At 66.9% G+C, this 12577-nt stretch overlaps 2 protein-coding genes across 3 annotated transcripts; both read left to right on the top strand.

Annotated features, from left to right (window-relative positions):
* Positions 1 to 247: 247 nt before the first annotated feature.
* Positions 248 to 2596, top strand: RPUSD1 (RNA pseudouridine synthase domain containing 1). Of its 2 annotated transcripts, none has more exons than XM_032845961.1 (6): positions 248 to 310; positions 754 to 944; positions 1040 to 1163; positions 1290 to 1395; positions 1528 to 1629; positions 2076 to 2596. In XM_032845961.1, the coding sequence occupies exons 2-6, from the start codon at positions 763 to 765 to the stop codon at positions 2471 to 2473; spliced, it is 912 nt and encodes a 303-aa protein (XP_032701852.1). In that variant the 5' UTR covers positions 248 to 310; positions 754 to 762; the 3' UTR covers positions 2474 to 2596. The 2 variants fall into 2 exon arrangements, with proteins under 2 accessions (XP_032701852.1, XP_032701853.1); XM_032845962.1 differs by having other exon boundaries at positions 251 to 310; positions 1293 to 1395; positions 2076 to 2594.
* A 3268-nt stretch (positions 2597 to 5864) lies between these two features.
* LOC116860162 (mesothelin-like protein) lies at positions 5865 to 12508 on the top strand. Its single transcript, XM_032846054.1, has 16 exons — positions 5865 to 5931; positions 6140 to 6260; positions 7104 to 7224; positions 8037 to 8122; positions 8283 to 8409; positions 8494 to 8684; positions 8971 to 9061; positions 9265 to 9406; positions 9709 to 9902; positions 9974 to 10129; positions 10199 to 10326; positions 10878 to 11008; positions 11086 to 11180; positions 11421 to 11676; positions 12084 to 12259; positions 12338 to 12508. Exons 1-16 carry the CDS (start codon positions 5916 to 5918, stop codon positions 12506 to 12508), a joined length of 2202 nt encoding a protein of 733 aa, XP_032701945.1. The 5' UTR covers positions 5865 to 5915.
* The last annotated feature ends 69 nt before the right edge of the window (positions 12509 to 12577 follow it).

Below are 12577 nucleotides of genomic sequence, written 5' to 3'. Positions count from 1 at the left end.
GCGCCGCCAATCCCTGGCCGGCGTGCCCGGCGGCGCTCGCCACTGGCCAACGGGGAGAGCGGGGCGGAGGCGGGGCTGCGCGCGCAGGCGGGGCGGAGCCGAGCCAGTGCGGCGGCCCCGGACGCTCGCCATTGGCCCACATGGCCGCCCGTCCGTGGTGTGGGCGGGGCGTGGGCGGGGCTGCGGGCCCCGGCAGGGCCCTGTGAGGCGCGGCTCCAGGGTCGCCCGGTCGCCGGGCGCGGGGACCGTGTGCTGGAACCAGGGACCGGCAGCGGCCTCGCGGGGCCGGGGCGGCGCGGCCGGGGTGCAGGTGGGTCTCGGAGTGGGAGGGGCCGCGGGAGGCCCTGGCGGGCGGCCTGTGGCCATCAGACGCGGGGGCAGGGGTTCGGGGAGGGGGTGGGGGGGTACCCTCACTCGGCTGACCTGGCCCGTCCGGGCCCTGGGGGCGCGGAAGGTCTTGCCCCTCCCCGCTGCGACGAAGGCTCCCCCGGCACGTTGGCGCGCTGTCCCGGGGGTCCGCGGCGGGGGCGCGGGCGCAGAACAGCTGGCCCGGCATCTGCGTCTGGGTGGGGCAGCGCCACAGTCCCCGCTCGGAGGCGGCCGTGCAGCGGGGTCTGGCGGTGCACGCGCAGCGGGGCCGTGTGCCCGGCCGGCCCCGAGTGAGCCGCTTCCCAGCCGCGACCCTGGGACCCTGAGGAGTCGGTGCTGGGCTCCCCGCGCGCCTCCACTGCACACGCTGGCCACGCGCCGCAGGCCGCCGCCATGGACGCGGGCCGCACGGAGAACCTGTCGGTGGTGTACCAGAGCCGGGACTTCCTGGTGGTGAACAAGCACTGGGACCTGCGCATCGACAGCCGGATGTGGCGCGAGACGCCCACCCTCCAGAAGCAGCTGCGCCACCACTTCCCCGAGCTCGCGGATCCTGACACCTGCTACGGGTTCAGGTACGCGGGGGCGGGCCCTGACGGCCCCCAGCCGCTGCTGCGTGAGGAAGCGGCCGCCCCCAGCCTAGCCAGCCTGACCCCCTGCCCCATGTCAGATTCTGCCACCAGCTGGACTTCTCCACCAGCGGGGCGCTCTGCGTGGCCCTGAACAAGGCGGCAGCCGGCCGCGCTTACAAGTGCTTCAAGGAGCGGCGCGTCACCAAGGCCTATCTGGCTCTGGTAAGGCCTGACCGGTCCCCCGGGGACAGGGATTCTGACCCTCAGCCTCTCCGGCAGGCCGTCAAGACTAGGTGGGCTCCGCAGAGGTGGTGGGTAGCCCTGAGAGCAGCTCGAGTCTCTGCCCAGCAGGTGCGGGGACACGTGCAGGAGAACCAGATGACCATCAGCTACGCCATCGGCAGGAACAGCACCGAGGGTCGTGCTCACACCATGTGCATTGAGGGCACTCAGGGTACGCAGGGCGGGGCTGGTCACCCAGTGGGGGCCCTGAGTGAGCCAGGCTGGGACAGGCTGGGGTGGGCTGGGGCGGGCTGGGATCTGCGCAGGTGCAGCCAGCCCTCACAGCTCGTCTTGCTTTCCACAGGCTGTGAGAACCCGAAACCGAGCCTGACAGAGCTGGAGGTCCTGGAGCACGGGCTGTATGCTGGCGCCCCTGTTTCCAAAGTGCTGTTGCGGCCCCTCACAGGTGTGTCCGGGGCCGAGGAAGGCGGGACGCTTTGAGGATGCTAATGGCAGGCCCCCCTCCCCGCTACGTGCGCCAGCGTCTCTTCCCGAAGGGGACTGCGGGAAAGCGGTGGCGCAGGGGCACAGCAGCCTGCCTGGGGCCACTCCGCCATTTCCATTCCCCTCTACCCGCCCCCACCCCGTCCTGGGGCTTGCTGTCCTAGAAGGCCGCAGGGGTTCTGTAGCGCGCCTGGCTTTGCCCTGACGGGCAGCCATCTGGAGGCTGACTCCTTTTCTGACTTCTGACGTTCTTATCCGTGATGGGAATCAGATTCTGCCGTTTCTAGGGGTTTTATGGGGCTTGAAGAGGGCAACGGGGGATAGTGTTAGGGGTGATGTGAGTGGGTGAGGGTCGGCACGGCATGGCACCCCCACCCTACCAATCCCCTTGCCCCGCCTCCCCCCCAGGCCGGACACACCAGCTGCGTGTGCACTGCAGTGCCCTCAGCCATCCCGTCGTGGGGGACCTGACCTACGGGCAGGCGTTGGACCAAGAAGACCAGCCCTTCCGCATGATGTTGCACGCCTTTTATCTGCGTATCCCCACGCACACGGAGCGCGTGGAGGCCTGCACACCGGACCCCTTCGTGCCGGCCCTCGATGCCTGCTGGAGCCCCCACACCCTGGTGCAGTCCCTGGACCAGCTCGTCCAGGTCCTGAGGACTGCTCCCGACCCTGGTCCCACGGAAGGGAGCCCTGCGCCCTGCAGCACTCCCACACCCCCCAGCAAGCCCCCCGAGACAGAGGCACAGCGGGCCTCCTGCCTGCAGTGGCTGTCGGAGTGGACTCTGGAGCCTGACAACTGAGAGCAGCAGGCTGGGTGGGAGTGGCAGGCCGGACCCACGAGGGGGATGGGGGCTGCCGGGGAGAGCCCTGGGCCCATCCTAGGTAGAGGCTGTCCCTGTGTGCGGCCCCTGTGGGTGGAGCCTGAGGCCTCTGCTGCAGCAACCAGACCTGGAGAGACAGGCAGGGCCAGCAGGGGGCGCCAGGCCGCCGGGAGTTCAGAGGTGGACCCTCCCTGAGCACCTGCCCGCCCCTGGGAGGGGAAACCAGGGCCTGCCTTCCCGGCTCCCAAGCTTTGCTCCTCTGGGTTTGTTTTATGGATCTGCCAGGGTCGCTGTCTCAGAGACAGAGCCCACGGTCGGGCCTCGCCTCCTCCTGACCCTGGGCCTCTGAGCACCCTGCTCCGCTGCACGCTCCTCAGACCTCCGGTGTCGGTCGGCCGCTCCCGGCTGGGTCCTCCCTACCTGCGGCCCCGACTCACCCGCCCAGCCAGTGCTGCCTCGTGCCTTTGCTCGTACCAGACTCTGCTTGCGGGCCCCGCCTCCCCACCCGCGCGGCACCCGGGGAAGGGTCTGGGCTGTGCCCCTCGGTCCTCTCCCAGGCCCTCAGGCTTCAGCTGGGAGCAGGGGTGGCCAGCACCCATCTTTTCCATCCCGAATGCCACGTCCGTGTCGGCCTGGTTGTAGCTGAGCTGCGGGGCCTCAGAATAAATACCCAGTGACTGACCTCGTGAGTGACCGTGAATCCATCCGATGGGGAGGTTTTGGGGGCCCCAGACCCTGGCTCTCTCTCCTGCACTGGGTGGGTATCTGCCCTAGGCCTCGCAGCAGGAGCCGGGATGGACCTTGTGGTCCTGGCTGGCGTGTCCGTCCCCTGCCGTGCAGTGAGCACGTGCAGCCTGTGCGGACGCTGGGCTCTGGGTGGAGGACGGAAGCTGGTCAGCCCCGTTCCCAGAGATCCCAGCCCTCTAACCCAAAAGCAGAGGAGCGCCCATCTTCTCACCAGGGTCCCTCCTTAGAGTTGTTGTCCCCACATCCCCTTAGGCTCCTCCACCATGAGAACACCAGCTACCCTGCAGGGTGGGCACTCCTGGCTGGGGGTGGCCCTGGGAGAAAGCAGAGGGAGGCGTGGCCAGCTGGGGACATGGGTCTGGATACCTTGGCCTGGTGGGACCCATAGGCTGGGCCTACAGAGCAAACCCCAGGGAAGTTGGAGGGCTGGACAGACTGGTGGCCCCCAAGGGAGGGAGGGAGGGAGGACAGGAAGGTGCATAGGGGTAGGTCCCTCCAGGGAATGTGTGTTGCCCCTCCCCCAGCCCTGTTGCTCCCCCTGAAATGCCTGCTTAGACCCTCGAGCCCCCCAGGACCCAGAGAGCCACCCGCAGGCCAGACCCAGCTCTTGCTTCCTGCAATTGGCTGTCTCCCAGTGCCCTGGGGCCCTCTAGGCTGAGACTGTGGAGCCCAGACAGACATGCGGCACACACAGGCCTGTCTGTCCCCCAAACACACCCTAGCTGTGAGTGGGCAAGGTTTGGAAGGTGTGGGAGCTGAGCAGGGTCTCCTGGACAAGGACAGCAAGGCGAGTTTCCTCAGGCAAGCATGGCCAGAGGAGACGGACGCTGCAGGTGGTAGCATGGGGCTGACCCGTGACAGGCAAGCTCTGGGGGGCAGGTGTGCTGGTGGGGCACCATCCAGGACCACATACAGCTCCACGTGGTGCGGCTGGACTTCCGTGGGGGCGGTCCAGGGCTGGGGGTCAGCGTGTCTGCCGGGTCAGCGTGTCTGCTGGGCCGTGGGCCACATGCAGCCCTACTTGGGGTGCTGGTGGCTAAACCAGGGTCCCGGGGCTCCAGGCTCGGTGCCTCCAGTTGTGCGCCTCCCAGGAGATGAGAGTCAGGACTCAGTGCCCTGCCCCTGGCCCTGCCCAGCCCCTGGCCCTGCCTGGCCTAGCCGGGCACCTCCCACAAGACGTCATAGCCCCCCCCCGCCCCCCACCGCTGGTGGAGCTGCCCTCATCCTGGGCCCCAGGGCATGTGCGGCACAGCTCTTTGCCGCTGCGGCCACATGCCTGGAGCCTGCACCCCTCTTAGTCCCTGGCAAACACCAGTAGGGACACGCATGCTCACAGAGCAGATACCGAGACATGCAGCACGGAACCCAGGTACCACACTGGATCCGCGTGTGACTGGCATCCCGCAGGGAACACGTGCATCAGGCATGCACATAGTTGGTGCTCCCAGATGCACACGCGTGTGCACGAAACCACCAGCACTCATGACAGATGCAGACACGAATGCGTACGAAGGCACATCCGATCCTCGGGGCACAGACCCATCCCTGGGGGGAAGGGGTGTGCACTGGGTGGCTGCCAACCGTGAGCTCAGCCTCCTGCTCCCCCAGGGCTGGAGAGCATGTGTCTGCTGGGCTCGGGGCCCCCAGGGGTGGGCACAACAGCCTCACCTGACACCTGGACCCTCCCCTGCAGGCGTCGCTGCAGGAGCAGGCGGCCAGGCAGGCAGGGTGTCAGTGAGCCATGGAGGTGAGCAGGAAGCCCGGTGCCCCCACCCTGCACGGACGCGGTGGCCTGGTACTCAGCCGCAGGGGCTGACACACTCAGTGGACTGGGGTCTTCAGGAGTACCTGGCACCTGGCCTACATCCCCACCCCCCCTCCATCGGATAGCCACTGCAGGGCACAGGAGAAGCCTCCCTCCACAGCAGATGGTCTCCATGCTCCGGTGAGAAGCGAGGGCTGGGGCAGGGCCACTGCCACCTGAACCCACAGGGCAGTCTCGGTGTGAACCTGGGTGGGGGGCTTCCATTCTGTCCCCTGCAGAGGACAGTAACTATCCTGGGCCATGCAGAGTCTAGAGCCCCTCGGGCATCCCGACACCACCTCACAGTTCAGGCCTCCAGCTGGAGACCATGCAGGGCCGCCTTCGGGGCTGTGGTGTGGGCTGTGGCCGGAGGCCAGGTCTGCCTGGGCGTCTGAGGCCCTGAGAGGGGAAGAGGACTTTCCAGGCCACCCAGGAATGGCGACAGGTTGGAGAGCCCCCAGGCCTCCACCCGCAGCTGCCTGCAGGGACTTACTGGGACCACTGCCCCTCCCCAGCAGCTGTCAAGAGATCTGTTTACTGGAGACACCAAAGCTACCGGTCCCAGGGGGCCCGAACTGTGATAAGAAAGGCCCCGCGTTTGGCCCGGCCCCTCCTCTTGCCACTCCCTTTAGTTCCAAAGAAGCATTGTTTGTGGGGTTTGTGCCCCTCCCCAAAGACAAGAGACGGGGCTGCAGGGAGCCCTTCCTCTATGACGCTGGACGGCACCTCCCTCTCTGTGCCCTGTGCCAGAGAGGGCAGGGGACGGTGATGGGTGGGCCTTACCTCCTGTCTCCTCTCCAGCTTGTCCTGTACTCACTGCCTGTGACCCCACACCTTTCTGCCAGGACGAGCAGTGCACACCGCACGGCCATGGGTCCCCGAGCAGGTGAGGCAGCCCTCACCAAGGGGCATCTCAGACCCTTGGGGGGTAGGTCCCACGGCCAGGCTCCCGGGAGGTATCAGGGCCATCTGTGATCCTAGGCCTCTCCTAGGACCCATGGAGCCCCGGGTCGACCCTTGAAGGACGCCCCCAGCAGGCAGCACCCAGCTATGCTGGGGGGCCCAGCCGCTGCTCACGGCCCATTTTGTTCCAGGTGGTCAGGTGAACCCAGGCCTCGCCCTCCTCGTGTGGCTCACAGCCCACTGCTCTTGTCCCCAGGCCCAGGGCTCCTCCCAGGGAGGGCTGGAGGCCAGCGGGGATGACCTGTGGGGCAGGTGAGTGCCAGGTCACGCTTCTGCGGCTGATCCTCTGGTGGCGGGGGGGGGGGGTCCACCCCCAACGGCCTGGGCACAGCTGAGGCAGGGCCCCCATCACTCACCGACCTCGCCCTGAGATGGCCCGGAGCTTCCAGAGTCCTGCATCAGACTTACCCACGTGGCCAGGAGTGGGTCCCCAGGCATCACGCTGGACAGGGCCCCCGAGCCCCTCACGGCTTGTGCTGCTCTCCAGCCCGGTGGGCGGTTACTTCTTATGCCGAGTCCTCTCCAGTTTCTTCCTCTGACCCAAGACTAGGTGGCTCTCCCAAGTCCCAGAGACTCAATCATTCCCAACCACTGTCCTGGGGCCTCGAGTGTGGGCTCAGCTGTGCTTTGCTTTCCTGGAGGGTTAGAGATCACTGATGAGGCATCGAGGGATGGATTGATCTGGGTACTGATGAAGCAGAGTCAGAGGCCCAGGCTGACGTCCCAGAGGATGCCCTCCCCACACACAGACTGTTAGATAGATGCACACCGAGAGTGGCACTGAGCCAGAGGCCAGGCCCGCTGCGGTGCCCCAGCTGGTACTCAGGCCCCATCTCCTCCATGCCCTTAGCCATCGCAGGGACAGTGGGGCCCGCCCGAGCTCAGAGCCTGCCAGGACCCCAGAGTCCAGGCCAAGGCCACATCCAAGCCCTGCTCACAGCTGGGAGCCTGGTGCCTGCTGGGTGAGCGCGGAATGAAGCTGTGGTCCTGCATGTGCCCGGGGGCCATGGGCCACGCTTCCCGTGTCTCACTCCCTCAGAGCTGGCGGTGCTGACCTCGATGCCGCCCCTCACCGCCTGTCCTCTTTCTGCCCAGTGCCAATACCTCCCTCCTGCATGGCTTCTGGTGCCAGCCGGCCAGCCAGCTGTCCCGGGACCAGCTTTCCACTCTCATCCAGGGGATGGCGACCCAGCAGGTCCCCCTCAGGGCCTGGCAGGTAAACGGCTGTGGCTGGTTGGGAGTGGGCCAGGGTGCTGAGGGAAAGGGCACACTTGCCGGAGACAGGACGGTAGGAAGGGCGTGCCCAGCAAAGGACATGGGTCAGCGGGGGCCCACGGGACTGGGATGGGGCACGAGACCCGGCCAGCCTCCCGGGCACCTGAGACATGGCTGCTGGGTAGACTCTGACATGGCAGGAAGTGTGGCCATCAGAGGTTGGTTTTTCCCTCCCTTGGGTGACTCTATGGTGCTGCCCACTTGGGACCATTTCCAGGACTTCTCAGCCCGTTACCTGCAGATCCCCTGACTTCTATTCTTGGCTCGGGCGAGGGCTTGTCCAGCAGGCCTGCGCTGGCCGCTTCCTGCCTCCAGTGGCACACGGTGCCCACACTGGGACAGGTCCTCTGGAGCCCTGTGGGGATCTTCCAGCCTCCTGGCCTCTCCCATGTGGTCTGAGCCCACCTCGACCTGCCCCTGAGTTTAAAGAAACAAAAGGAAGAAAAGCTACTATTTTGCCCCGTTATAAAATTAGTATGAAATTAGCAATACATCTGAAAACCCCAAAGTAAGTCCAATGAGACAAAAAGTCTAAGCAAGAGGTAGCACTGAGGCCATGGAGAGCCGTGGGAGGTGGGGGGCTTTCAGGCTGGCCCTGATGCCTCCTGAGAAGGGCAGACCACAGGGCATCCAGGGACAGAGCCCAGGCAGACAGGGAGGGCCCCACGCCAAAGGAGAGGTTAAGACGGCAGAAAGACAGGGGCTGTGGGCCCCGGTCTGGCCAAGCCCGCGACATGCCATTGCCTTGCCCAGCTCAGCTGCCTGGCCAACCTGGCCACTTGGCACGGCCTCCAGGACGACTTCGAGCTCCACCCCCCCAACCTGCTGCTCTTCTACAAGTGAGTGCTGCCCCCCAGCCCCCAGCGTCCCAGTGCAACAGGCTGAGAGTGCCTCTGTCGGAGTCCCAGGGCCCCCAGCTCCCCAGGGACATCTGAGCCACCCCAGAGGAGGACCCTCGGGTGGCCCCCACTGTCCCAACAGCCCCCCAACCACCCGCAGCCTGACGCAGGTAAGGGAAGCCACTTGCCGGACCTTCATCCGCCGCGCCGCCCAGGGGGACACGGAGATGCTCGCCAACCTGCCAGACCAGAGGTTCGCCCTGCAGCACATGGCCTTGGCCTGCTTGGTAGGCATGACAGGCAGGCTGGGACGGGACAGGGGGAGGGTGGACAGGCACAGGGCCGGCTCATGCTGACCCGCTGTGTGGCAGGGAGCACCCCGCCGACGGCTCAGTGCCTTGGACCTGCTGCTCCTTGGAGCCCTGGTGTGTGACATGCACGCATCCCGCATCGAGACCGCAGACCCGCATGTGCTGGAGAACCTGCAGCGCTGCCACCGGCTGACGGCCCCCCAGCAAGCTGCCCTCAACTCGCTGCTGGCTGGTGGCAAGACCGTGCTGGGGTAGGCTGGGTCCGGTGCCTCCACCCAGGCCGTCCCTCCTCGAGATGATCCGGAGACCCCTAATGTCTGCCATCCTGCTGACCCTTCACCCGTCCCCCTGACCCTGCACAGCCTCAGGGTCCCACCACCCTCTAGACCCCCCAGTTCCCCTGCCCCCAAGCCTGGAGTGGGAGGTGTCCCCAGTAGGCAGGCCCTGCAAACTGGGTGCTCACGGAGGGGCTGGCCGCCTCCGGGGGCCCGGGCTCTGCTCCTGACCCCAACCTGGTGCTCCCTTACCACACACCAGGCCTCCCGGTTCCTGGAACCTGGAGGGGCTGCAGGCCCTGGGAGCCCTGGCCAGCTACATCCGCTCCAGCCTGTGGGTGCAGGTGCAGGAGGTAGGACCCTCTGCAGTGGGCTGGGGGGGGCAGTGTCAAGGTGGCTGTGCACAAGGACAAGGGCATCCAGCCGACCTTCCGCCAGCCTGTCCAGTGTCCCCAGTCCCTCCCTGCCCCGGGGTTTCCGTCTGTGGGACAGGACGAGGAACCAGGCGGCGCCTGGCAGCCCCCCGGGCATGGGGTCTCTATGCCCGCCTGGCCAGGCCGTGGGCCTGGCCTTCTTCAGCAGCACGGTGGCCACATCCAGAGCTGGGCGGCTCAGCCGGGGCGATGCCAGACGCTTCGCCACGGGCTTTCTCAAGGCCAAGGCCATGTCAGCGTCCTCTCGACCCAAGCGTGGCACAGGTCAGTGTGGCCACCAGGGCCAGGGAATGCTGCCCCCCCTGCCCTGGACTCCTAATCCTGGGGGTTGGGCACTCAAAAGAGCGTCCCACCTGCTGCTGGGCCTCCTGGGCACGCCCAGGGGTCTGCATCCAGCCTGGGGTGGGTCAAGGCCAGGGTCAAGGTCAGGGTCGACTCTCTGGTCTGAGGCCACGTTCTCAGCTAGAGGTCAAGCTCAGGAAGGAGTCAAGGGCAGGCTGAGGTTGGGAGTGAGGCCAGGCCCAAAGTCGGCAAAGGTCAGCTCAAGACCCCCACCCCTCCCCCAGACGCAAGGAGACCCTGCGTCCGCGGGGACATCACGGCGGCCACGCTCCTCGACGACCTCTTCCTGGTGCGCTACGACTGCGTGCAGCTCGAGTCCTGCCTGGGGAGCCGCGTGCTCCAGGCCAACCTGGACCCGCTCCTGCAGCATCCGCTCCCAGCAGAGTGCCAGCGCGTCGTCAAGGCCAAGCTGGCTCGGGTGCGCTGCAGACCGGCTGCGGGGGGCGGCAGGCAGGCGCCCAGCCCGGCCTGACCCTCCCGCCCACCCAGGTATACCCGCACGGCGTCCCCGAGGAGCAGCTGCGACTCATCACCTCGCTGGTCTACCTCTACTCCCGCTCGGAGATCAGCCAGTGGAACATCACGTCCAGGGACACGGTCGTGGCCCTGCTGGCCTCGGACGTGGCCCTGGAGAACCAGACCGCGGTGAGGGCAGTGCAGGGGGCGGTGGGGGCGCGCCGCCCCTGGCCCCGCTGACCCGGGCCCTGCCGGCAGGCTGTCCTACAGAAGTACCTGGACCACAACGGCACCATCACCAGCGCCCTGCTCACGGCCATCGGGGGCTCCCGTCTCTGCTGGATGAGTGCCCGGCAGATCCAGGCCATCAGGCCAGTGGAGTTCCGGTGAGCCAGCCCGGGATGCGCCCACCGTCGGCTCCGCCGAGGAGGGAGGGGCTCGGCCTGAGGTGTGATAGGTTCCCGGGGCTGCACAACCAGGTACCACAATCCGAGCAGTTTAAAACAAGAGAAATTCTCCTGTGCTCTAGACAGCAGGAACCTGAAATGCAGGGGTCCTAGGGCCGGCTCCCTCTGAAACCTGCAGGGGAGGCGCATCCTGCGTGGGGTGCCAGCAGAACTCCTCAGCCTTGCCTGGGCCGGGGGACGCACGCCCCAGCCTCAGCCTCCACGGCCATACGGCCTTCCCCTCGGCGCCTGGGTGCAGAGTCCCTTCCCCGCTCCAGTCCTTGGGCTCGGGGCCACGCTACTTCACTGCGATGTCGACTTCATCATAAAATCTACAGATAGGAGAGGCTCTGTGTTGAGGTTTCGGGCGGGTGTGAGTTTGGGGGGTACCCTGTTCCGCGTGGTATGGGGGGCAAGAGGAAAGCTGTGGTGGGGACAGGCCAGGAGCACGAGGGGCGCCCAGCCCGCCCACCAGCCTCCCCCTCCCCCAGGCGGGCTGGGGCCCTGGATATCTCGTCCTGCCCGCAGAGCCGGAAGGACGCGCTCTACACCAAAGCCCGCGAGGCCTTTGGCAGCACCAGGAACACAGCTAGCTACTACCGCTTCATGCGCCCCTACCTGGGTGAGAGCCTCCCCTATGTGCAGGCCCCCCGTCCCAGAGGCCCCCTGCCCTGTCCTCTGACCACTGCCTGCCCCCAGGAGGGGCCCCCGTGGAGGAGCTGCGGCACCTGGCCCAGGCCAATGTCTCCATGGATATCGACACCTTCACCAACCTGAACCCCCAAGTGCTACAGGTGGGTCCCCGGGGAAGCCTGAGGCATGGGGCGGGGCTGCCAAACCAGGGGAGGCCGCTGTCACCGTCTGCAGGCCCCAAGTACCCCAAGGCCAGAGGTGTGCAGTGAACCCCGTCGCTTCTGCCAAGCCTCACCCCGGGCTCGCTCCTCAGTTAAGTACTGCCCTGCCGGGTTCTGCCCCCAAGCCGGCTGCTGAGGGACCCTCCGGCCCTGCCCCCAGAGCCACCCCTCCCTCCACAGAGCCTGAGTGTCGGCAACGTGACGACCCTGCTGGGCCAGAATGTGGGGGACCTGCAGAAGGCCCGCAGCCATCCCACCATCAGCTCCTGGCTCCGCAGCCTGAACACCTCGGCCCTAGGAGAGCTGGGCCTGGACACAGACGCTGCCAGCCCCACCGGCCCAGCCCGCTCCACCACCGGAACCCCGGACACCACACCCTGGGCGTCCCATCCAGCCCCCACCACGGGCCAGCTGGGGAACAACGGCCCCACCTCTGGTATGCCCCGGACCCGGCCTCCCCATCGTGGGCTCCCGTCTCTGCCTGGCCCCGTCTGCCCAGGGCCTCTGCAGACCCCTGACGGCTCCCAGTTCCACAGCTCGCACCCAACCTCCTACTCTGTTGGCCAACTCTCCTCCCTTCGCCTCCTTGGGGGACATCTGGGTGACCCTGGCTTCCGTCCTCACTGGCTGCTGAGTTACTGAAGGACCAACTCCCCTCCTCTAACACCTGCTGAGCACCAGGAAGTGGGGGTGGGAGAAGCTTTAAGATGCCTTTCAGGGCCCCCGAGCAGCAGAGCAGCAGCCTCGCTGGCCTTCCCGCCCGAGGAAGCGCACGGGGAGGGCAGCCCAGGCCGGGAGGCTCCCAGCTGGGCCTCATGGGTGCTCATCCACGTCCACCTACAGGCAGCGTGCCGGCCCACCTGCGATACTGGCCACTCACTGCAGCCCTGCCCTCAGGCCTCCTGTGGCTGCTGTACTGGGGCATCCCGGGGCCCAGCCAGGACTGCTCCCGGGGCACCTGCACCAAGGCCTCCAAAGACAGCGCTGGCCCAGCGCCACATGCAGAGAAATTGGGGCTGGTAGGTGGAGCTAGACACCTGCTCAGGCCCCCGCCCAGGCTCCAGGGCCAGAGGACCTGGCCATGTCCCACCTCCTAGGGGCCTGCAGGGCTGGTCTCCACTCATACCCAGCTGCCAGGACATGGAGCTGGAATGACGACCTGGGCCCACGCCGTGGCCAGCCCCATACAGGTGGCAGAGATGCTGCCCCAGTCCCCTGCCTCCTCCAGGATGAAGAACTGGTACGGGGGAGGGGGCCTTACTGACTGATTTGAATAAAAGACAAGGTGATAATCCTGCCTGCTTCCCTTTGCTCTGGGCCCAAGGAGGGACAGAGAC

Source organism: Lontra canadensis, unplaced genomic scaffold (genome assembly GCF_010015895.1).
Source record: "Lontra canadensis isolate GAN:19392208 unplaced genomic scaffold, GSC_riverotter_1.0 scaffold171, whole genome shotgun sequence".
Lineage (NCBI taxonomy): Eukaryota > Metazoa > Chordata > Mammalia > Carnivora > Mustelidae > Lontra > Lontra canadensis.
The sequence above is the reverse complement of the archived record's forward strand: the minus strand, read 5'-3'. Positions and strand labels throughout refer to the sequence as shown.